This window comes from Heterodontus francisci, chromosome 21 (genome assembly GCF_036365525.1).
Source record: "Heterodontus francisci isolate sHetFra1 chromosome 21, sHetFra1.hap1, whole genome shotgun sequence".
NCBI classification, from domain to species: domain Eukaryota; kingdom Metazoa; phylum Chordata; class Chondrichthyes; order Heterodontiformes; family Heterodontidae; genus Heterodontus; species Heterodontus francisci.
This window is the reverse complement of record NC_090391.1, coordinates 24,760,442-24,786,213: the sequence shown is the minus strand read 5'-3', so window position 1 is coordinate 24,786,213 and position 25,772 is coordinate 24,760,442. Positions and strand designations below refer to the sequence as shown.

General features: G+C 45.5%; 1 protein-coding gene across 1 annotated transcript in view; it reads right to left on the bottom strand.

The window, feature by feature from the left end:
* The window catches only part of LOC137381196 (probable G-protein coupled receptor 139), a 40,230-nt gene extending 14,782 nt beyond the window's left edge, over positions 1-25,448 (bottom strand). The window contains exon 1 of the mRNA XM_068053576.1: positions 25,268-25,448. Within this exon, the coding sequence (XP_067909677.1) occupies positions 25,268-25,448 (181 nt within the window). The remainder of the gene's footprint in view (positions 1-25,267) is intronic.
* Positions 25,449-25,772: the final 324 nt, after the last annotated feature.

Sequence of the window (25,772 nt, the reverse complement as noted above, 5' to 3'; positions counted from 1 at the left end):
CCTCGTGGATGTTTCAGATGCCTTCAAGCCAGATATCAGCACACACAATAGCAGCTTCGCCTCCTGGCCATAGGCACACACACACATTTTAAAAACACGAGACAATTAAGAAATCCAAGTCCCTTAAATGCCTTATGTCATACAGACTGTTGCTTGGAGAATTTCTAGCTTCTTTGCATTTTAAAAGAAGACAAACTCTGACATAATTAATTCGTTTTAGTTTGTGTCACTCACTGGTAACCTTTCAAAACACATTGGACCTCTTAGAGCATCTGCATTAGCATTTTAAAACATTTTAAGTCATACCAAGACACAGTGATTGATAGGTTTTGTGCAGGTATAACTTCTCCAAAGTTCAGACTCGGCATTAAAAGGAAACAATTTTTAAGTATGTCTCCAAAATTCTTTTGACATGATTTGTACGGCTGCTCTGCTTTTTGTTAAACCATAGCTTACAAGGGAAATTATAGATAGCATCAGATCCCAGTAAGAGGTATACAAATTCGCCATAATAGAAATTATAAAAAAACAACCTGAAAACTGGGAGCAGTTTTGAATTCAGCAAAGGAAGACCAAGGGAACCTAAATTGTAGTTCCAGTGTGCAGGATGTTGAGAGTAGTGAGGTCAGGGATAAGGTTATAAGGACACAAGAGGGCACTGGCAAGCAAGAGCTTGGTTTAAAATGGGTCTACTTCAACGCCAGGAGCATCCAGAATAAGGTGGGTGAGCTTGCAGCATGGGTTGGTACCTGGGATCTCGATGTTGTGGCCATTTCAAAGACATGGGTCGAGCAGGGACAGGAATGGATGTTGCGGGTTCCGGGATTTAGATGTTTCACGAAGAACAGAGAAGATGGTAAAAGAGAGGGGGGGGGGGTGTGGCATTGTTAATCAAGGAAAGTATTACAGCGGCAGAAAGGACGTTTGAGGACTCGTCTACTGAGGTAGTCTGGGCCGAGGTTAGAAACAGGAGAGGAGAGGTCACCCTGTTGGGAGTTTTCTATAGACCTTCAAATATTTCGAGAGATGTAGAGGAAAGGATAGCAAAGGTGATTCTTGACAGGAGCGAGAGTAGCAGGGTACTGGTTATGGGGGACTTTAACTTTCCAAATATTGACTGGAAATACTATAGTTCGAGTACTTTAGTCTGTTTTTGTCCAGTGTGTGCAGGAGGGTTTTCTGACACAGAATGTAGACAGGCCAACCAGGGGCGATGCCACATTGGATTTGGGACAGGGTAATGAACCCGACCAGGTGTTAGATTTAGAAGTTGGTGAGCACGTTGGTGATAGTGATCACAATTCGGTCAGGTTTACCTTAGCGATGGGCAGGGACAGGCATATACCGCAGGGTAAGAATTATAGCTGGGGGAAAGGAAATTATGATGCGATTAGGCAAGATTTAGGATGCGTAGGATGGGGAAGGAAACTGCAGGGGATGGGAACAATCGAAATGTGGAGCTTATTCAGGGAGCAGCAACTGCGTGTCCTTGAGAAGGATGTACCTGTCAGGCAGGGAGGAAGTTGTCGAGCGAGGGAGCCGTGGTTTACTAAAGAAGTTGAAGAGCTTGTGAAGAGGAAGAAGAAGGCTTATGTTAGGATGAGACGTGAAGGCTCAGTTAGGGCGCTTGAGAGTTACAAGCTAGCCAGGAATGATCTAAAGGGAGAGATAAGAAGAGCAAGGAGAGGACACGAGAAGTCATTGGCGGATAGGATCAAAGAAAACCCTAAGGCTTTCTCTAGGTATATCAGGAATAAAAGAATGACTAGAGATAGGTTAGGGCCAATCAAGGACAGTAGTGGGAAGTTGTGTGTGGAATCGGAGAAGATAGGGGAAGTGTTAAATGAATATTTTTCGTCAGTATTTACAGTGGAGAAAGAAAATGTTGTCGAGGAGAAAACTGGGATACAGCCTACCAGGCTAGATGGGATTGAGGTTCACCAGGAGGAGGTGTTAGCAATTTTGGAAAGTGTGAAAATAGATAAGTCCCCTGGGCCAGATGGGATTTATCCGAGGATTCTCTGGGAAGCCAGGGAGGAGATTGCAGAGCCTTTGTCCTTGATGTTTATGTCGTCATTGTCGACAAGAATAGTGCCGGAAGAGGGAAGATAGCAAATGTTGTCCCCTTGTTCAAGAAGGGGAGTAGAGACAGCCCTGGTAATTATAGACCTGTGAGCCTTACTTCGGTTGTGGGTAAAATGTTGGAAAAGGTTATAAGAGATCGAATTTATAATCATCTTGAAAAGAATAAGTTCATTAGAGATAGTCAGCACGGTTTTGTGAAGGGTAGGTCGTGCCTCACAAACCTTATTGAGTTTTTTGACAAAGTGGCCAAACAGGTGGATGAGGGTAAAGCCGTGGATGTTGTCTATATGGATTTCAGTAAGGGGTTTGCTAAAGTTCCCCACGGTAGGCTATTGCAGAAAATACAGAAGTATGGGATTGAAGGTGAATTAGTGCTTTGGATCAGAAATTGGCGAGCTGAAAGAAGACAGAGGGTGGTGTTTGATGGTAAATGTTCATCCTGGAGTACAGTTTCTAGTGGTGTACCGCAAGGATCTGTTTTGGGGCCACTGCTGTTTGTCATTTTTATAAATGACCTGGATGAGGGTGTAGAAGGGTGGATTAATAAATTTGCGGATGACACGAAGGTCGGTGGAGTTGTGGATAGTGCCGAAGGATGTTGTAGGTTACAGAGGGACATAGATAGGCTGCAGAGCTGGGATGAGAAATGGCAAATGGAGTTTAATGCGGAAAAGTGTGAGGTGATTCACTTCGGAAGGAGTAACAGGATTGCAGAATACTGGGCTAATGGGAAGATTCTTGGTAGTGTAGATGCGCAGAGAGATCTTGGTGTCCAGGTACATAAATCCCAGAAAGTTGCCACCCAGGTTAATAGAGCTGTTAAGAAGGCATATGGTGTGTTAGCTTTTATTAGTAGGGGGATCGAGTTTAGGAGCCACGAGGTCATGCTGCAGCTGTACAAAACTCTGGTGCAGCCGCACCTGGAGTATTGCGTGCAGTTCTGGTCACCGCATTATGGGAAGGATGTGGAAGCTTTGGAAAAGGTGCAGAGGAGATTTACTAGGATGTTGCCTGGTATGGAGGGAAGGTCTTCCGAGGAAAGGCTGAGGGACTTGAGGTTGTTTTCGTTGGAGAGAAGGAGGAGAAGAGGTGACTTAATAGAGACATATAAGATAATCAGAGGGTTGGACAGGGTGGATAGTGAGAGCCTTTTTCCTCGGATGGTGATGGCAAACACGAGGGGACATAGCTTTAAGTTGAGGGGTGATAGATATCGGACAGATGTCAGAGGTAGTTTCTTTACACAGAGAGTAGTAGGGGCGTGGAACGCCCTGCCTGCAACAGTAGTAGACTCGCCAACTTTAAGAGCATTTAAGTGGTCATTGGATAGACATATGGATGAAAATGGAATAGTGTAGGTCAGATGGTAGGTCGGCGCAACATCGAGGGCCGAAGGGCCTGTACTGCGCTTTAATGTTCTATGTTCGATGTTCTAAGGGACTTATTACGTAAGGGAAAATGAAGTACGAGAGTAAGCTTGTGGGGAATATAAAAACTGACTGCCAACGTTTCTATAGGTATGTGAAAAGAAAAAGATTGGTGAAGACAAATGTAGTTCCCTTACAGACAAAAACTGTGGAATTTATTATGGGGAATAAAGAACTGGCTGACCAACTGAATGCATACTTTGGTTCTGTCTTCACAAAAGAGGACACAAATATCATACCAGAAATGTTGGGGAAAGCAGGGTTTAGTGGGAGGGAGGAACTGAGGAAAATCAGTGTTCGTAGAGAAATAGTGTTGGGGAGGTTGATGGGGTTGAAGGCCGATAAATTCCCAGGGCCTGATGGTATGCATCCCAGAGTACTAAAGGAAATCGTCTGGTCAGCCTGATGTCTGTGGTGGGGAAAATTCTGGAGCCCATTATCAAAGATGTCATAGCAGAGCACTTGGAGAACAGTAGTAGAGTGGGACAAAGTCAGCATGGAATTACGAAAATGAAATTATGCTTGACAAATCTACTGGAATTATTTGAGGACGTAACTGATAGAGTTGATGAGGGAAGCCAGTGGATGTGGTTTATCTGGACTTTCAGAAGGCTTTCGACAAAGTCCCACACAAGAGATTAGCATGTTAAATTCAAGCACATGGGATTGGGGGTAATGTATTGCGATGGATAGAAAATTGGTCGGCAGACAGGAAACAAAGAGTCTGAATAAACGGGTCTTTTTTCCCACAAATAGCAGGCAGTGACTAGTGGGGTACTGCAGGGATCGGTGCTAGGACCCCAGCTATTCACAATACATATTAATGATTTAGATGAGGGAACTAAATGCAATATCTCCAAATTTTCAGATGACACAAAACTGGGTGGGAGGGTGAGTTATGAGGAGGCGCAGAACGGCTTCAGGATGATTTGGACAAGTTGAGTGAATGGGTAAATACATGGCAGATGCATAATAAATGTTTTGTTATCCACATTGGTAGCAAAAACAGGAAGGCAGATTATTATCTGAACGCAAATAAACTGAGAGAGTGGAATATGCAATGAGACCTGAGTGTTCTCGTACACCAGTCGCTGAAGGTTTAACAGGTGCAACAGGTGGTAATAAACGGCAAATGGTATGTTGGCCTTCATGGCGAGATGATTCGAGTAGAGGAACAGGGATGTCTTGCTGTAATTATTCTGAGGCCACACCTGGAATATTGTGTGCAGTTTTGGTCCCCTTAACTGAGGAAGGATGTTCTTGCTATAGAGGAAGTGCAGCGAAGGTTTACCAGACTCATTCCTGGGATGGCGGGACGGACATACGAGGAGAAATTGAGTCGGTTAGGATTATGTTCGCTGGAGTTCAGAAGAATGAGGGGAGATCTCATAGAAACCCTTAAAATTCCAACAGGACTTCACAGGCAAGATGCAGGAAGAATGTTCCCGATGGTGGGGGAGTCCAGAACCAGGGGTCATAGGCTAACAGTACGGGGTAAACCTTTCAGGAATGAGATGTGCAGAAATGTCTTCACCCAGAGAGTGGTGAGCCTGTGGAATTCGCTACCACAGGAAGTAGTTGGGGCCAAAACATTGTCTGTTTGCAAGAAGGAGTTAGATATAGCTTTTGGCTTTAAAGGGATCAAAGGATATGTGGGTAAAGCGAGAGCAGTTTATTGAGTTGGATGATCGGTCATGATCACAATGAATGGTGGAATAGGCTCTAAGTGCCGAATGGCCTGCTCCTGCTCCTACTTTCTATGTTTCCATATTTCTATACCATAGACTTAAATGTTTTCCTTCGCTCGTGACTCTTGATATGCAATTTTTAAAAAAGCTTGCATCTGTTGACAGGGGACGTCAGCTCGTAAAAGCCTTTTTGCCCTTCGCAATGCATGCTGGTCAGGTTCAATCAGTTTTCTGTACATCTGGAGACAACAAAGGGTTTTGTGATGGGGAACAAATGCTGGCCTTGTCAGTGACACTCACATCTCATGAAAAATTATGTTAAAGCATAGCTTCCTCTTTTTCAGTTAAACTATCGATTCTGCTGGGTTGAATAGTCCCAAAATTCTCAACCACAAATTTTGATTCAAGTAATATTAGTACTTCTTGCACTGCCGGACTGGAGATGACGAGAGGTCCTTACAAGAGATAAGCAAAGGGATGGTCTTATGTGTAGGCGGTCGTGGAATAGGAGTTGTCCCCCCTAGGTACCTGTCCCTTGGCAACTGGACAATTGAATGGAAAGATGTTACTGAACGAGTGATTGGCATCACCCCCCATATTAAAGTACATAAACGGAAAGCGGAGAAGAGAAAAACATGGTCAAGAGTGGGATGCTCATCAGGTTGGATCTGTGCTCACTTCCACTTAACATCTTGATCGGCATAAAGGCAACACAAAGATCAATACAACAGACAGAAGAGGCCAAACCATTTTATCCATGCGACCCAGGCCCAGAAAGTCTTTTTTTAAACCTATCTGCACTGTCTATTCCGATCTTGTGTTGCATTTGAACTGTCACCCCTCAATAAACTGCTTGATACTCCTCGATCTCCCTTTGGATAATCTGTGACTATTAATCAGGTCTTACAGTGGTTTCGGGAGTGGAATCACAGAGGCTGGGATTATTGCCTTGATTTCCTTGGTTTGTGAGAAAGGACAAACTCAGTTGACCATTTGTGATCATCACTGGGGCGGGATAAGACATTTCGGGACCGAGAGAGAGAGTTTACTCTCGCTCAAACATGTGTGATCATCGCTGGAATCAGGTAGTAACTTTTGTGAAAGAGACTTGACACTCTATCAAATACATATGACCATCGCTAAGATTGGGTAGGAAATTTTGAGACAAAGATATAGTGTTTACACTCGGTCAAACACGTGTAATCATCGGTAAGAACAAGTCGGGAACCGTGGGAATTTTTTGAATAATTAAAGCCAGAAGTGCAATGTCATTAACATATCACAGGGAATAACTGATAGATGGCCTAACAGAGAGAAACAGTCACACCTGGGTAGATACACATCCTAAGGTTTTTAGGGGAGTGAAATGGGGATTCCAATTACATTCTCGGTAGAACCTCTGAGAACATCCTGAATTGCAAATTTAAACTGATAAAGGGAGGGCATAATTTGGACAATGGGGCATACCTGTGCACCTGACAGTTGCATAAATTAAAAAAACGACCAATTAAAGGAATAGGTGGACAAGTTACAGAAGGAAAGTGCAGTTTCCATCCCGAACAATCTGGGAACAGGAGGCTCATGACGGACTATATTATATTCAGAGCAAAATGGAACAAACAGTGAACCAAAATATTGAGTTACTGACAGAAAATACCAGACTAGGTGATTGGTTAGAAGATGTGAGGAGGTAATTTGCGGTAATTAGACCAGTGCCAGAAATATGACTCCCCTGAATCTGACCAAACTCTATCTTTACCTACAACACAACAGCTTTAGACACAATTAGTGAACAGTGGGCAGTCGTGGCGGCTGTAATCCCCAACCCAAAGCCGGATTTCCCAATTTCTGTCGGGACAACGTATTTATGCACCTCACACTCTCTGCTCCGCCTCCTCCATCCAAGGTCGCTAAGTTAATTGGGAAAATGCCAGGGTGTGGTATCCTGGGCCGAAGCTGCAGACCAGACTAAGAACAAGATCTGTGAACAATCATCCACGGTCACTGACGGTGAGGGACATGTCATCCCAATAACCACCGTTGGTTGTTGCAATATGTTGATGATCTCCCCACAGACCCTGTACACACATTAAACACTTTCACAGGAACTACTGCAGCTACTTTGGGAGCTGGAGCTAAGGTCGACTCATATAAGGCCCAGCTGATGCAACGGGGCCTCTACCCCCGTTGAGGCCAGAGCTCCAAAAAAGAAACTGGGAACAGTGGATAAGAGCAGCCGTTCCCTCGATTGCATACCAAGGTGAAAATTTTTAAAGTCACTTATTCTGAATTAGAAGGGATCGATCTTCAACAGGTTTGCCTGCCCACGTGTTCTAAGAAGTTAAAGCAACAGGTGAATCTGATAATTCTGGTCGAGGACACGATAGAGGATATAGAGACTGACCTGTTGGGAGCATTGGCACAGGGAACATTGACGTCTATCAGGTTCTGGCCAATGACAAGCAGGACTTACCGAGAGTCATGGAGTCTTCACAGATAGTCTCGATGAATTCTTGAGGCACACCAGAGAGGATGGTGTAAACTATTTTAATACCCCAGGTTTGAAACCCCTCATCTTGAATGGAGTCCAACCATAATCCATTTAGTTGTGGCATTTGCATCACCAAAAACATACCCTCTGTCCAACTGCATACCCATTGCTGAAAGGCTTGGGTGCAGACACATGCTATTATTCCCCAGAAACCCACCAAATTTAAGGTAGTGGCTGTCGAGACCACCAGCCATTCAGACATTCTGATGGTCTGAACACCTGCATACAAAAAATGAGCCAGAAAGAGTTTCAGTTGCTACCACCTGTTTCATTGTGATTGCGAATGCTGCAATAGGCATGTTGGTAAGGCTGGCAGTAACATTGATCCCCGCTACCATCCAGTATGGACCACTGAACCTGTGAATGCTGCAATATGGACTTTGGTGAGGCTGACATTCACAGTGATTCCCGCTATTCTCCAGGCTGGCCGGTGTCCCTGTCACTTTTGCAATAGGCACATTGTTGAGGGTGATATTAACAGTGATTCCCGCTATCCTCCCTGATCTGGTCGGTTAGAAAACTGGATGGGAGTTGATGAATGACTATTGACGACCACAAACAGAACTTAGTCATCTGTATATGAACCTGGTTGTCTGAGAGATATCCACCCTCCTGTCGGGAATTCCCAGAAGCAATGTTGTCTTCTTCTCCTTATTTATCTCGAATGGTTAGTTGAAGCATCCCCATAAAACTGGAGAAATAATTTAAATTTGCATTGGCTTCTGAGGACCACAGATACCCTTCGACATGTCTGCCACAGGGATACCAAAATAACCCCATTCATCCTCACACAAACCTCTGGCCAGTGCCATATGGGATGTTCGCAATCTTCTTGCATGCTGCAATATGTTGATGCTCTCTCCACAGACCCTGTGCACGCATTAAACACTTTCATAGGAACTATTGCAACTACTTTGGGAGCTGGAGCAAAGGTCGACTCATATAAGGCCCAGCTGATGCAATATCGTATCACCTTCTGAGGTATCCAGATTGGATCATCCAGCATCAGCCCAGACCAACATCAGGTAGAGACCATCCAGTGTCTACCCCTGCCCACCTCAAAGACTGCCCTGTATCCTATCCTCAGGCTGGTGGGGTATCAGTGGACCCTCATCTAGTGTCTACCCCTGTCCACCTCAAAGACAGCCCTGTGTCCAATCCTTAGGCTCGTGGTGTATCAGTGGACCCAGATCCCTCGATTTGCAGAGTCTGTGGCTCCTCATTGTGAACTACCTATGGTGATGATGACCAGCTTTATCCCGGTTGGCCTGAAGAGAGCACGGATGCAGGAACACAATTGAAGAAAGCTGTCGACCAGGCAACGTGTCTTATCTCACCTAACCTTGATAAGACTTTGCACATGGAGGTGGGGGCACAGTGAAAATCCTGGCTGCTGCCCTATGTAGAGATAACCAGGAGAAACTACTCCCCATTGTGAATTACCCCAGAATTGTGAGTGGTGATGAACTGATTTACTCTGTTTGTGAAGGGTATTTGTTAACCATGTTCTGGAGCATAAAACATTTCACTTACATCACGGGGTTCAGCCCAGTGATACTGCCCAGTCCATTATAAACCATCCCTGTATATAAAAGCTGTAGTAACATGGCACACAGTCATGGAGTTATTATGCCACAGAATGAGGCCATTCAGCCCATTGAATCCATACCAACACCCTGTGGAGCAACCTGATCAGCCTCATTCCCCCGCTCTGTCACCATAGCTCACAAGTTTAATTCTTTCAACCGTCCATCGAAAATCCGATTGAAATAATTGATTGTCTCCACTTCCACCACCCGTGTTGGGAGCGGGTTCATGGTCATTAGCAATAATTATGTGAAAACAGCTCTTCCTTACATCCCCTGTGTCTCTTGGCACAACCTTAAATCGGTGTGCCCTACTCTTTATGCCATCAGCTAATACTCGGACAGCTGCAACACTGGCATCCACCTGCCAAATTGGAAAATTGCCCAGGTGTGCCCTGTGCACAAAAAGCTGAACAAATCAAACCAGGCCAATTATCGTCCCATCAGACCATCCTCAGTCATGAATAAAGTGATGGAAGGTGTCATTGACAATGCGAACAACTGGCACTTGCTCAACATTAACCTGCCCACTGACGTTCAGATTGGGTTCCGCCAGGGGCACTCAGTTCCTGCCTAATATTATTATAATTAGCCTTCCCCCAATTTAGCACCTTCACCCGAGGACTACTCTTATCCTTCTCCACAAATACCTTAAAACTTACGGAAATATGGTCACTGTTCCCGAAATGGTCCCCTTCTGAAACATCTGCCCGGCTCATTCCCCAACAACTGCTCCAGTGCGGTCCCTTCCCTAGTTGGACTATCTACATATTGTTTCAGGAAGCTCTCCTGGATATTCCTTACAAATTCTGTCCCATCCAAGCCGCTAGTGCAACGTGAGTCCCAGTCAGTATGGGGGAAGTTAAAATTACCCACCACTACAACCCCTGTTGCTTTTACATCTTTCCAAAATCTGTCTACATATCTGCTCCTCTATCTCCCGCTGGCTGGTGGGAGGCCTGTAGTAAACCCCCAACATTGTGACTGCACCCTTCCTATTCCTGAGCTCTTCCCATATTGCCTCGCTGCATGATCCCGCCGAGGTGTCCTCCCGCATTACAGCTGTGATTTCTCCTTAACCAGTAATGCAATTCCCCCACCCCTTTGACATCCCCCTCTCTCCCGCCTAAAGCATCTGAATCCCGGAACATTTAGCTGCCAATCCTGTCCCTCGCTCAACCAAGTCTCTGTAATCGCAACAACATCATAGACACAAGTACAAATCCAAGCTCTAAATTAATCTGCCTCACCTGTTATACTTCTCGTATTGAAATAAATGCACTTCAGACCACCAGTCCCGCTGTGCTCAGCCAACATCTCCCTGCCTGCTCTTCCCCTCACTCTTACTGGCCTTATTCCCTCGTTCCCCCTCAGTTTTTTCACCTGCTGACCTACTGCTCTGGTTCCCACCCTCCTGCCACACTAGTGTAAACCCTCCCGAGTGACGCTAGCAAACCACGCAGCCAGGATATTTGTGTCGCTCCAGTTTAAATGCAACCCGTCCTTCTTGCACAGGTCTTACCTGTCGTGGCAGAGATACTAATGATCCAGATATCTGACACCCTCTCTCCTACACCAGCAGTTTAACAACGTGCTTAGCTGCACTATCTTCCTATTTCTAGCCTCACTGGCACGAGGCTCAGGGAGTAATCCTGAGATTACAACCCTCGAGGTCCTGAAATTAACTTTCTATCTAACTCCCTGATTCCCCTGCAGGAACCCGTCACTCTTCCTGCCTACATCGTCGGTACCAATGTGTGCCACAACGTCTGGCTGTTCACCCTCCCCCTTCAGAATGCCCCCTGTCCGTTCAGAGACATCCAGGTTGTTGCTTCATGCTCCACTCCAGGAATCGAGAAAATAGTCAAGACTGATACTCCAGCACACTACTTAGGATGTACTGCACTGTGAGAGATACTGTCTTTCGGATACCCCTCCTTCCCTCTCAGGTGGATGTAAAATATCCCAGGGCACTATTCTGAAGAAAAGCAGGTTTGTTCTGCCGGTATCCTGCCGAATGTTTATCTGTCAATCAACAGCAAAACTACATATTATCTGTTTACATTCATTTGCTGTTTGGGGTCGCTTGCTGCAGCGTCCAAATTATCTGCTGCTTTAATTGATCTTGAAGTACTTTGGGACATCCGGTGTTAAAGAACAGCGCTATATAAATACAGGTCTTTTTTTATTTTCAACAGCAGCATGGATAACAAATTGGCAGAAAGTGCAACGTTAACACTTTTATAACAGTTTCCAACATTTTCCCAATGACTGATGTTTGGCTGTCTGGCCTGCAGTTCCCGTTTTCTCTCAATCTCCTTTCCTGTAAAGCAGCGTTACATTTGCTAACTTCCACTCTGACGGGATCATTCCTGAATGTAAGGAATTCTGGAAAATCATAGCTAGGGAATCCACTATCTCTGCAGCTATCTCTTTTAGAACCCTAGAATGTCGACCATGTGGTCCCGTGGACTTGTCAGATGTTAGTCCCTCAAGTTTTTTTTTGCAATACCCTATCTTGGCTGATATCGATATCCTTAATGACCCCTCTCTTTTTCGTCCTTATGTTACTGCCTATTTCTGGTATGGAATTTATGCCTTCCACTGTGAAGATAGACGCAATATGTGTTCAATGCCTCATCCCCATTATGATTTTTCTTTTCTCTGTCTGTAAGGGTCTACTTTAGCAACTCGCTTCTTTTTTATGTACTTATAATAGCTCTTAAAATCTGTTTTTATATTGCTGGCTAGCTTACTCTCATATTCCATATTTTTCCATTTTTGTCAACTTAGTGCTGGCCCTTGCTACGATCGTTTAACAGCATAGTAAGCTGCTGCTTTTAGTCTAATAGCCTCCTTAACTTGTCAGTGAGCCACGGATGTGTCATTGCTGACGAGATAATGTTTTTGAATGGAATGCACTTTTGTTGAACGCTTTGAATTGTTTTGTTAGCTCTTTCCCATTGTTCATTTGCTGCCATATCTCCCATTCTATATACCCAATTAACCTTAGTCAGTTTTCCACTCATACCTTCATAATTGGCTTCGTTTAGGTTTAAGATTCTTGTTTGTGATTGAAAAGTCTCACTTTAAAACTTGACATAAATTTAAATGGTATTATGATCACTATTTCCCAGTTGATCTTTTACTATGACATGGCTTGTTAACCGTGCTTTATTACGCAATACGAGATATAAGATAGCACTGTACCTGGTCAGTTCTAAAACGTATTTCTCCAAGAACATGCCATGATAATATTCGGCAAATTCATTTTCTAGACCACTGTTGCCAATCTGATTGTCCCAGTCTATGTTCAAATTAAAGTTCACCACGATTAAAAGATGAATATAATAAAAGATACAGGAAATTTTAAATAAAAACAATAAATGCTGGAAATATTCAGCAGGTCTGGCAGCATCTGTGGAGAGAGGAGCAGAGTTAACGTTTCAGGTCAGTGACCCTTCATCAGAACGGACAAATATTAGAAATATAAAATGTTTTAAACAAGTAAAGCGGGGGTGGGGCAAGAGTTAACAGAAGAGAAGGTGTTGCTCGGACAAGGTCACAAAGAACATGCTGACCATAAGGTCATGGGCCTGAAACGTTAACTTTGTTTCTCTCAACAGATGCTGCCAGACCCGCTGAGTATTTCCAACATTACTTTTGTTTTGTTGTTAAATTCCCACATTCCCTTTTTGCACTCCTCCTTTAGAATTCTGTCTGTCTACCTGTCTGAAATATTGTGCACCCTGGCATACTCATTCCCCAACCTTGGTCTCTGTGTAACAAAGTTTTGGTAATGGCCCTTTGATCTAGATATCGTACCTCCATCCGTGCCAATATTTCATTCGTCTTATGGCAGATGCTTCATGCATTCTGACAGCGGAAATTTAATTTATTTTTTTATCTCTATTCCCTGCAATTATCTTATTTGATAATCTCCAGTTTTTGTTAAACTCTCTTTCCCTTCCTGCCCCATTATGTTGGGAGTTGCCCACATCACTATTCTGCTCCGATGCCCTGCCTTCCATCTTTGGATCTCTAAATTTGCCTTTACCCAACCCCCGCCACACCACCCTCCCCCCCACCCCCGCCACCACGGTTAGTTTAGTGCCCTGTCAAAGCACTAGTTTTCCGATTGGCCAGGACACTGCTTCCAGTCCGTTTCAAGTGAAGCCCATCCAACGGAATAGCTGCCTCTTCCCTGAATACTGATGCCAGTGCCCAAAGACTTAAAACCCTTTCTTCCGACACCACTCTTTGAGTCACTCTTTCTCAGTGGTAGAGGACGCGGCTTTGGAAGGTGCTGTGAGAAGTGCCTTGGTGAGGTGCCGCAGTGCATCTTGTAGGTGGTACACAGTCCCGCTGCTACGTGTCGGTGGTGGAGGGAGTGAATGTTTGTGGATGGGATGTCGATCACGTGGGCTGCTTTGTCCTGGAAAACGTCGAGCTTCTTGAGTGTTGTTGCAGCTGCACTCATCCACGCAAGAGGAGAGTCTTCCATCACATCCTGACCTGTGTCTGGAAAGGATTTCGGGAGTCAGGAGGTGAGTTAGTCGCCGCAGGATTCCACGCCTCTGACCTGCTCTTGTTGTCACGGTATTTACATGGCTGGTTCCAGTTCGGTTTCTGTCAAAGGTAACCCCCAGGATGTTGACAGTGGGGGATTCAGCAATCGTAATTATATTGAATATTAAGGGGTGATGGTTTTCTTCTCTGTTATTGAAGATGGTCATTGCCTGGCACATGTGTGGCCCAAATTTCAATTGTCACGCATGCGCTAAGCCTGAATGTTGCTCACGGACTGTCTCAGTATCTGAGAAGTTGTGAATGCCACTGAATGTCATTAGCGACCATTCCATTTCTGACCTTATGAGGGATGGAACGTCATTGATGAAGCAGCTGAAGATATTTGGGTCGATAACACTCTCATGCATGTCAGATGAATTCTTGTAAACTCATATACCTCACTCAAAATCACACACTTTCCACTGATATCAGCCTCACACACACCTCTCACACCCACCTCCACATACCCCAGCTGTTCAGCTATGGAACGCATGTCACCCAAACACAGTGCAACGCAATCACTGACATTCTGCTCTCTCTTACAGGACAAGGTGCTTCATAATCACATGGAGCAGCAGTGAACCGGCGGCAGCCAGGCATAACTTCATTCCCTGATCCGGAGCGAGGAGATGGTTCTCCACATCATGGGACCGGCTGTGACAGAGTCCGTCGCATCCAGAATCACCGAGAGCATTCAGGATGATGCTATGTTCTGCCTGATCTCCCTTCTGAATTCCCACCTCCCCCTCATCCTGTTGGCTGGGATGAGTTACATGCTGCAGATGGTGGGACCATGGACCTCCTGCTTTCCATCCCACACCCAATCCCTAACCCCAACCCTCCCCTTCTGATTTCATAATTTCCAATGATAACCCAGAACTGCCACCTTCCCAATCACAGCAGCTCCAGGAGACAGAGATGAGATAGCAACAGATGATGGCACTGATGGTGAAGTCCCATCTCTTGAGCTAATCATCGCAGTCTCCAGCTCAAATGCTTACACTGCGTGTACCTTCGAGGTTGGTATCGAGTCGAAATCTGCAAGTACTAAGTCACAGTATCACAGGATGTTAAAGAACCGAAAGAAGCCTTTAGGCCCATCGTGTATTTGACTGAGCGTGACATCAAGGAGTCCTAGCAAAACTGGAGTCAATTGGGAATCGGGGGAAAACTCTCCACTGTTGGAAGTCATAACTAGCCGAAAGGAAAATATTTGTGGTTGTTGGAGATCAATTATCTCTGTCCCAGGATATCATTGCAGGAGTTCCTGCCTCCTATTTCCCCTTTCACTCCTCAGGAGTGTTCCGGATGCTTGGTGGCAATGTCTATGTCCTCATGATGGTGATGATATGAAGGTTGCAGCCGAACGCCATGAACTTGCACATCTGCTCCTGTGTGCACTGGAGGGCTCCCCCGAGCGGTTCAGACATCAGACGCATTACTTCATCTCACCGTTGGTCTGTTACACCATGTTCCTTGCAGCTCCGTTACTCACGTCATGCACGGGTTATTATCATGTGGTTGGTTGGAGTTAAATGTGGGAGGTGTGCAGGGACGGGGTTAAAGTGTCATGTAAAGAGGGGTAGCCTTTATTTTTGAGGAGCCACATTCTGGTTCTCCGTGTCGGCCTGAAGATGTTGGGAACTGCTGACTGCTTCAGAATGAAGGTATCGTCGTTGCACCCAGGATAGTGGACATTCACCAGCATGATATACTGGGCATGCTCACACACCAACTGTGCATTAATGGAGTGAGAGTTCTTTCAGTTCCTGCACCTTGTCATGGGAGCCCCGCTAACACACCGACAAATTCAAGAATGCAGCTCACCTGGCAAAGACACCGGACCTGAAATCCTGCTTCTCCCTGCTGGGGAGAAAATTATGTGTTCACCTCAGTTGGTATAGAAGGCCTCTGTCACCAAGCAGATGCATCAATGGACAGCATCGAGAGAGATAATGGATGTGTCACCCGCTACTGCCTGGAAAGATCGAGGTGCATGGACATTCAATGAAACTGTGACATTAAAGCCATTGACAGCTTTGTCCTCACGCTGGTGTGAGGCTCCAGGTCGTGTTGCAAGAGATGACACTGTTCTGTGACCACCTCTTCATTGAATCAGTGTCTCCTCACACACTGCTCCTGGGTTAGGTGTAGGTAGGAGAAGTGCTCTTGGAGAACCCAGCGTTGGGAGGGAAGATCCCCCTCCTCCTTTCTCTTTGCAGAGCTTCCTATCTGCAGCCTGTGCTCAATTGTTTGGTCATTTTACAGACTCAGAGACACAGTAACTACGGTGCCAGCACATCTTCCAGAGCTGAGACACCAAATCCTCTGTCCTCCCTGAATATCTGCAGCAGCTCACAACACAACCTCCAGAAAACCATCCACAGCACTTCCACTAACTTTACAATCGCAGAAGTAAGTCAAAAGCGACTCACCTGGAAGTTAGATGCCTGTTCCTTTGAAGTAACACTAGAGGGGGTTCCTCATGCTGCTGAATGTATGTTCAGTGACAGTGACTAACACAGGCCGTCAGTGGACATGGAAATGCAGAGTCCAAGTTTGAAAGACACTGCTCATCATGAAACACCACTGTAAAGAAGCCACAAGTAGCCGGTGGTGCATCCCCTACTATTTTAAAGCTTCTTGGTTTCATAGCCTCGGAACCAGTGGCTGGACAGAGTCGGACCTGCTGCCACGGTTATACAGAGGGAGAAAACAAAAACACTTTTCAAAGTGAAATGGATAAATACCCAATCGGAAACAATTTGCATGAATATGGAAAAACTGATAGGAGAATGGGACTAATTGGATGAGTGGGGTCGTAGTTGACCTGAACACAAGAATAAGAATAATGCAATTGGGGTTTTACTAAACCAGGCACCATTGTAGGTCAGTGAGCACAACAGTGAAGGGTATTCGGGATTTGGTGTGAGTTAGGATACGGGCAGCCGAAATTTCAATGGGCTGTGCATTATGTAGGTTTGTAACTGAGTGTTACGACCAAGGTGGAGGAATGCACTGTTAATTGAGTCCGACTTCTCCATGGGCCACAGCATATCAATGAATGTTCCTCCCGACCGATGTACAGACAATTAGATACTCTCGTTGTCCCCCGGAATAAAGCACACTGTCTAGGTTCCTTTAATCAACATCAACACTGAATATTTATGATAAAAACAGGCTTAACCAATAATGAGATAGATCAATCTAAACACCTTATTTCCCGTGCCCTCATGCAGACTCAAATACATGAAAAAACGGTTAGCCGGGGAAGTGGGGGAGTGGGGGGTGGTGGTGGGTAGGATTTTCGTTTAAATAGGAATACAAGGAATAAAATAACTTAGTATGTCATAGTCATGTAGGAGGTTCTTCAGTTTGGTGAGGTGTCCCAGAGTTGAACAATCGGACGTCACTCGAAGTATCCACAGGCGAGGTTGATGAACAGTCTGTGATGGGTAAGCATTTAAAGCACTCCAACAGCAGCAAGTGTCACATTGGTCTTTCAGGAGGGGTGCAGCAACAGGTCTGCATACGTCTTACTATAGAAGTATAGCAGTAGAAGATTTATTCACATTGCAGAAATTTTTAAAACACAGGAGGTAACATGAACCACCCTGGATGCAGGGATTATTCACAGTCAGGGAAAATATAAAATGGCCATGTTTCAAATGCAGGGTTTCATCTCAAGAGATGTAGGCAGGTCAAAAACCAAATGTCAAATATCTGTTCTTTGTCCACGTCGCTGTTGTTTAAAAGGTCCAAAATGAAAGCAAAAACCTTTCTGGACAGGTCGCATGTCCAGACATCGAATCCCCCTTGTCATTGAAAAAGTTGCTCCGAGGAGGTCAAACCCATGGCTGCTTACCTTGCAATTGCTTGTAACCTTGTTCTTGTGCAATTGCAGCTTCCTTTACAAGACGTCCACAAAATTAGCTGTTTGCAGTTGTCAATAACTACTGAAAAATCCTTTTTATTTTTATTTTTTAAACACACAAAATTCCAAGTTTTTGATACAAAATAAAACCCTTCAAAGAGAAGCATTAGGATAGTTGACACTGGATTTAACAAATAGATAGACGGTAGTTTACGGAGCAGATGGCCTTAGACAGAAGGGGATAGTAGTAGACAGGATTGGTGATGGACGTGGTATGGTATTGGAATTCAGCTCAGAGTCAAAAAGATCAGCGAGGAAGTGAGCAGTCTGTTTGAGCCTCATATATTGGACGATTCGTTGGATAGAAAACAGAATTTATGTTGTGGTTGGAAAACAATGGTTTTAATCTCCCCAGAGAGTGGTGGCACTGTGGAATTCGATACCACAGAAAGCAGTTGCGGCCAAAACTTTTTATGTTTTCAAGAAGGAGCTAGATATAGGTAGGTAGTCGGGAAATATAGGGACAGGTGGGGATGTGGTAGGAATATGGGATTAATGTAGGATTAGTATAAATGGGTGTTTGATGGTCGGCACAGACTCGGTGGGCGAAAGGGCCTGTTTCAAAGAACAAAAGAACAAAACAAATTACAGCACAGGAACAGGCCCTTCAGCCCTCCACGCCTGCGCCGATCCAGATCCTCTATCTAAACATGTCGCCTATTTTCTAAGGGTCTGTATCTCTTTGCTTCCTGCCCATTCATGTATCTGTCTAGATACATCTTAAAAGACGCTACCGTGCCCGCATCTACCACCTCCGCTGGCAACGCATTCCAGGCACCCACCACCCTCTGCGTAAAGAACTTTCCACGCATATCCCCCCTAAACTTTTCCCCTCTCACTTTGAACTCGTGACCCGAGTAATTGAATCCCCCACTTTGGGAAAAAGCTTCTTGCTATCCACCCTGTCTATACCTCTCATGATTTGATACACCTCAATCAGGTCCCCCCTCAATCTCCGTCTTTCTAATGAAAATTAACAGCAGTGGAGTCGCCAAATTTAAGGGCATTTAAGTGGTCATTGGATAGACATATGGATGAAAATGGAATAGTGTAGGTCAGATGGTTTCACAGGTCGGCGGAACATCGAGGGCCGAAGGGCCTGCACTGCGCTGTAATGTTCTATGTTCGATGAAAATAATCGTAATCTACTCAACCTCTCTTCATAGCTAGCGCCCTCCATACCAAACAACATCCTGATGAACCTCCTCTGCACCCTCTCCAAAGCATCTACATCATTTTGGTAATGTGGCGACCAGAACTGCACGCAGTATTCCAAATGTGGCCGAACCAAAGTCTTATACAACTGTAACATGACCTGCCAACTCTTGTACTCAATAGCACGTCCGATGAAGGAAAGAATGCCGTATGCCTTCTTGACCACTCTACTGACCTGCGTAGCCATCTTCAGGGAACAATGGACCTGAACACCCAAATCTCTCGAACATCAATTTTCCCCAGGACTTTTCCATTTACTGTATAGTTCACTCTTGAATTGGATCTTCCAAAATGGATCACCTCGCATTTACCCTGATTGAACTCCATCTGCCATTTCTCTGCCCAACTCTCTAATCTATCTATATTCTGCTGTATACTCTGACAGTCCCCGTCACTATCTGCGACTCCACCAATCTTACTGTTGTCTGCAAACTTGCTAATCAAACCACCTATACTTTCCTCCAAATCATTTATGTATATCACAAACAACAGTGGTCGCAGCACGGATCCCTGTGGAACACCACTGGTCACACGTCTCCATTTTGAGAAACTCCCTTCCACTACTACTCTCTGTCTCCTGTTGCCCAGCCAGTTCTTTATCCATCTAGCTAGTACACCCTGGACCCCATGCGACTTCGCTTTCTCCATGAGCCTACCATGGGGAACCTTATCAAAAGCTTTTCTGAAGTCCATCTATATCACATCTACAGCCCTTCCCTCATCAATCAACTTTGTCACTTCCTCAAAGAATTGTATTAAGTTGGTAAGACATGACTTTCCCTGCACAAAACCATGTTGCCTATCACTGATAAGCACATTTTCTTCCAAATGGGAAAAGATCCTATCCCTCAGTATCTTCATCAGCAGCTTCCCTATCACTGAATTCAGGCTCACCGGTCTGCAATTACCTGGTTTTTCCCTGCTACCCTTCTTAAACAAGGGGACAAAATTAGCAATTCCCCAGTCCTGCGGGACCTCACCCGTGTTTAAGGATGCTGCAAAGATATCTATTAAAGCCCCAGCTATTTCCTCTCTCGCTTCCCTCAGTAACCTGGGATAGGTCCCATCCGGACCTGGGTACTTGTCCACCTTAATGCCTTTTAGAATACCCAACACTTCCTATCTCCTTATACCGACTTGACCTAGAGTAATCAAACATCTGTCCCTAACCTCAACATCCGTCATGTCACTCTCCTCGGTGAATACCGATGCAAAGTACTCGTTTAGAATCTCACCCATTTTCTCTGACTCCACGCATAACTTTCCTCCTTTGTCCTTGAGTGGGCCAATCCTTTCTCTAGTTCCCCTCTTGCTCCTTATATATGAATAAATGCTTTGGGATTTTCCTTAACCTTTTTGCTAAAGATATTTCATGACCCGTTTTAGCCCTCTTAATTCCTCGATTCAGATTGCGCCTACAATCCCGATATTCTTTCAAAGCTTCATCTTTCTTCAGCTGCTTAGACCTTATGTATGCTGCTTTTTTCCTCTTAGCTAATCTCACAATTTCACCTGTCATCCATGGTTCCCTAATCTTGCCATTTCTACCCCTCATTTTTACAGGAACATGTCTCTCCTGCACGCTAATCAACCTCTCTTTAAAAGCCTCCCACATATCAAATGTGGATCTACCTTCAAACAGCTGCTCCCAATCTGCATTCCCCATATCCTGCCGAATTTTGGCATAGTTGGCCTTCCCCCAATTTAGCACTCTTCCTTTAGGGCCACTCTCATCTTTGTCCATGAGTATTCTAAAACTTACGGAATTGTGATCACTATTCCCAAAGTAGTCCCCTACTGAAACTTCAGCCACCTGGCCGTGCTCATTCCCCAACACCAGGTCTAGTATGGCCCCTTCCCGAGTTGGACTATTTACAAACTGCTCTAGAAGACCCTCCTGGATGCTCTTAACAAATTCTGCTCCATCTAGACCTCTAACACTAAGTGAATCCCAGTCAATGTTGGGAAAATTAAAATCTCCTATCTCCACCACCCTGTTGCTCCTACATCTTTCCATAATCTGTTTATATATTTGTACCACAAAACACTCCCACCGGGGATGCTGAGACCAAGTGGACCCACATCAGAGACGCCATCTATGAGTTAGCCTTGACCACCTATGGCAAAAGTGTGAAGAGAAATACAGACTGGTTTCAATCTCATAATGAAGAGCTGGAACCTGTCATAGCCGCTAATCGCATTGCACTGTTGAAGTACAAAAAAGCCCCCAGCGATTTAACATCCGCAGCACTTATAGCAGCCATAAGCAATGCACAAAGAGTAGCCAGGCGCTGCGCAAACGACTACTGGCAACACCTATGCAGTCATATTCAGCTGGCCTCAGACACCGGAAACATCAGGGGAATGTATGATGGCATTAGGAGAGCTCTTGGGCCAACCATCAAGAAGATCGCCCCCCTCAAATCTAAATAACGGGACATAATCATTGACCAACACAAACAAATGGACCGCTGGGTTGAGCACTACTTAGAACTGTACGTCAGGGAGAATGTTGTCACTGAGACTGCCCTCAATGCAGCCCAGCCTCTACCAGTCATGGATGAACTGGAAATGCAGCCAACCAAATCGGAACTCAGTGATGCCATAGATTCTCTAGCCTGCGGAGAAGCCCCTGGGAAGGACAGCATTACCCATGAAATAATCAAGAGTGCCAAGCCTGCTATACTCTCAGCACGACATGAACTGCTATGCCTGTGCTGGGACGAGGGAGCAGTACTTTAGGACATGCGCGATGCCAATATCATCACCCTCTATAAAAACAAAGGTGACCGCGGTGACTGCAACATCTACCGTGGAATCTCCCTGCTCAGCATCGTGGGGAAAGTCTTTGCTCGAGTCGCTCAGATCAGGCTCCAGAAGCAGGCCGAGGCACAGTGTGGCTTTCGTGCAGAGAGATCGACCGTTGACATGCTGTTCTCCCTTCGTCAGACACAGGAGAAATGCCGTGAACAACAGATGTCCCTCTACATTGCTTTCATTGATCTCACTAAAGCCTTTGACCTCGTCAGCAGACATGGTCTCTTCAGACTACTAGAAAAGATTACATGCCCACCAAAGCTCCTAAGTATCATCACCTCGTTCCATGACAATATGAAAGGCACAATTCAACATGGTGGCTCCTCATCAGAGCCCTTTCCTATCCTGAGTGGCGTGAAACAGGGCTGTGTTGTCGCACCCACTCTTTTTGGGATTTTCTTCTCCCTGCTTCTTTCACATGCGTTCAAGTCCTCGGAAGAAGGAATTTTCCTCCACACAAGATCAGGGGGCAGGTTGTTCAACCTTGTCCGTCTAAGAGTGAAGTCCAAAGTACGGAAAGCCCTCATCAGGGAACTGCTCTTTGCTGTCGATGCTGCTTTAACATTTCACACTGAAGAGTGCCTGCAGAGTCTCATCGACAGGTTTGCGGCTGCCTGCAATGAATTTGGCCTAACCATCAGCCTCAAGAAAACGAACATCATGGGGCAGGACGTCAGAAATGTTCCATCCATCAATATTGGCGACCGCGCTCTGGAAGTGGTTCAAGTGTTCACCTACCTTGGCTCAACTTTCACCAGTAACCTGTCTCTAGATGCAGAAATCGACAAGTGCATGGGAAAGGCTTCTACTGCTATGTCCAGACTGGCCAAGAGAGTGTGGGAAAATGGCGCACTGACACGGAACACAAAAGTCCGAGTGTATCAGGCCTGTGTCCTCAGTACCTTGCTCTATGGCAGCGTTGCCTGGACAACGTATGTCAGCCAAGAGCGATGTCTCAATTCATTCCATCTTCGCTGCCTCCAGAGAATACTTGGTATCAGGTGGCAGGACCGTATCTCCAACACAGAAGTCCTCGGGGGCGGGGGGGGGGGGGGACAACATCCCCAGCTTGTGTACACTACTGATTCAGTGGCGCTTGAGATGGCTTGGCCATGTGAGCCGAATGGAAGATGGCAGGATCCCCAAAGACACATTGTGCAGCGAGCTCGCCACTGGTATCAGACCCACCGGCCGTCCATGTCTCCGCTTGAAAGACGTCTGCAAACGCGACATGAAATCCTGTGACATTGATCACAAGTCGTGGGAGTCAGTTGCCAGCGTTCGCCAGAGCTGGCGGGCAGCCATAATGACGGGGCTAAAATGTGGCGAGTCGAAGAGACTTAGTAGTTGGCAGGAAAAAAGACAGAGGCGCAAGGGGAGAGACAACTGTGCAACAGCCCCGACAAACAAATTTCTCTGCAGCACCTGTGGAAGAGCCTGTCACTCTAGAATTGGTCTTTATAGCCAAGCCAGGCGCTGCTTCACAAACCACTGACCAGCTCCAGGCGCGTATCCATTGTCTATCGAGATAAGGAGGCCAAAGAAGAACCTCAATCTCACGCTCGCTGTTGGGAAGCCTGTAGTACAGCCCCAACATTGTTACCGCACCCTTCCTATTTCTGAGTTCTGTCCATATTGCCTCAATGCTCGAGTTCGCCATAGTGCCCTCCTTCAGCACAGCTGTGATATCCTCTTTGACCAGTAATGCAACTCCTCCACCCCTTTTACCTCCCTCTCTATCCCGCCTGAAGCATCGATATCCTGGGCTATTTAGTTGCCAATCATGCCCTTCCCTCAACCAAGTCTTAGTAATAGCAATAACATCATACTCCCAGGTATTAATCCAAGCCCTAAGTTCATCTGCCTTACCTACTACACTCCTTGCATTAAAGAAATGCACCTCAGACCACCAGTCCCTTTGCCTACATCATCTGCTCCCTGCCTACTCTTCCCCTTAGTCACGCTGACTTCATTATCTAGTTCCTTACCGGCTTTATTTACTACCTCCTTACTGTCCACTGACCTCCTCATTTGGTTCCCATCCCCCTGCCACTTTGGTTTAAACCCTCCCCAACAGCATTAGCAAAAGCACCCCCATGGTCATTGGTTCCAGTCCGGCCAAGGTGTAGACCATTCAATTTGTCATCGTCCCACCTCCCCCAGTACCGGTCCCAATCTCCCAAAAATCTGAACCCCTCACTCCTGCACCATTTCTCAAGCTACGCATTCATCCTGACTATTCTTTCATTCCTACTCTGACTATCACGTGGCACTGGTAGCAATCCTGAGATTACTACCTCTGAGGTCCTACTTTTTAAACCTGGCTCCTAAATCCCTAAATTCTGCTTGTTGGACCTCATCCCGGTTTTTACCTATATCATTGGTGCCTATGTGCACAACGACAACTGGCTGTTCACCCTCCCCCTTCAGAATGTTCTGCAGCCGATCTGAGACATCCCTGACCCGTGCACCTGGGAGGCAACATACCATTCGGGAGTCTCGTTTTCGTCCACAGAACCGCCTATCTACTCCCCTTACAATTGAATCCCCTATGACTATAGCCCTTCCACTCTTTTTACCGCCCTTCCGAACAGCAGAGCCAGCCACTGTGCCATGAACTGGCTACTGCTGCATTCCCCTGGTGAGCCATCTCCCTCAACATTATCCAAAACGGTATACCTGTTTTGGAGGGAGATGACCGCAGGGGACACCTGCACTGACTTCCTGCTCTTTCTCTGCCTTTTGGTCACCCATTCCCTTTCTCCCTCAGCAATCCTAATCTGCGGTGTGACCAATTCACTAAACGTGCTCTCCACGACCTCCTCAGCATCGCGGATGCTCCAACGTGGGTCCATCTGCTGCTCCAGAGCCGTCATGCAGTCTAACAAGAGCTGCAGCTGGACACACTTCATGCACGTGAAGGAGTCAGGGACATCAGCCGTGTTCAGTGCTGTATCTCTAAAAATATATATATATATATATATATGGCTCTTGGGTCGAAAGAGATCAAAGGATTTGGGGAAAATTGGGAACAGGTTACTGAGTTGGATGATCAGCCATGATCATAATGAATTGTGGAGCAGGCTTGAAGGGCTGAATGACCAATTCCTGCGCCTATTTTCTATGTTTCTAATACTTAAGTAACAAGGCCGTAATGCATTGAATCATAGTTTACGCATGTAATGGCTGTAGAGATAGACTTACCAGCACAATCAAAGATGAGACAGTAAATTAAAGGAACAGAAATACAGTTAGCAATAGTTTATGGAGCTAATAACTGGACAGAGAAATTTACCAGGAATAACAACATTAGCAATGAGGGCTGAGTGAAAGACAAAATCACCAATACAGGTAAACATGATTTCTAAAATTAATACCTGGACAGAGAAACTTACCAGGGACACCAACAATAGCCAGAATTGGATAGTAAATGCTTTGAATCATCTTCAATGCGTATTCGATCCGCCATTCTAATCGCATCCAATCATCATCTGCGGTAAGATGGTTAAACCAATAGGAGAAACCCTTGTTCATTGTTGTAACATTCCATTCTATCGTTTTCAGATTCTGACTCATTGTTGTAACAGATTCTGATCTGTCCTCTACCTCTCTCTGGAGCCGCAGATCCCTGTTAGTACTGGGCGTGATGCTCTTTCGGACATTATAGGATAACACATTGAAAGGAGTCTCTTATTAATAGAAAAAGGGAACTCTCCAGTGACACAATCACGGCCCATGGAGATTGACATTAATTACAGTCACTGAACAAACAGGTTCAGTTAACCACTTTCAATCCAACACTTTTTGAACCAGAATAACTTAGAACATTCACCTGATCCAAATAGGATGCATGAGGGTTTCTGGTGAAAAGAGTGATGGGAATAGCAGAGGCAATGACCA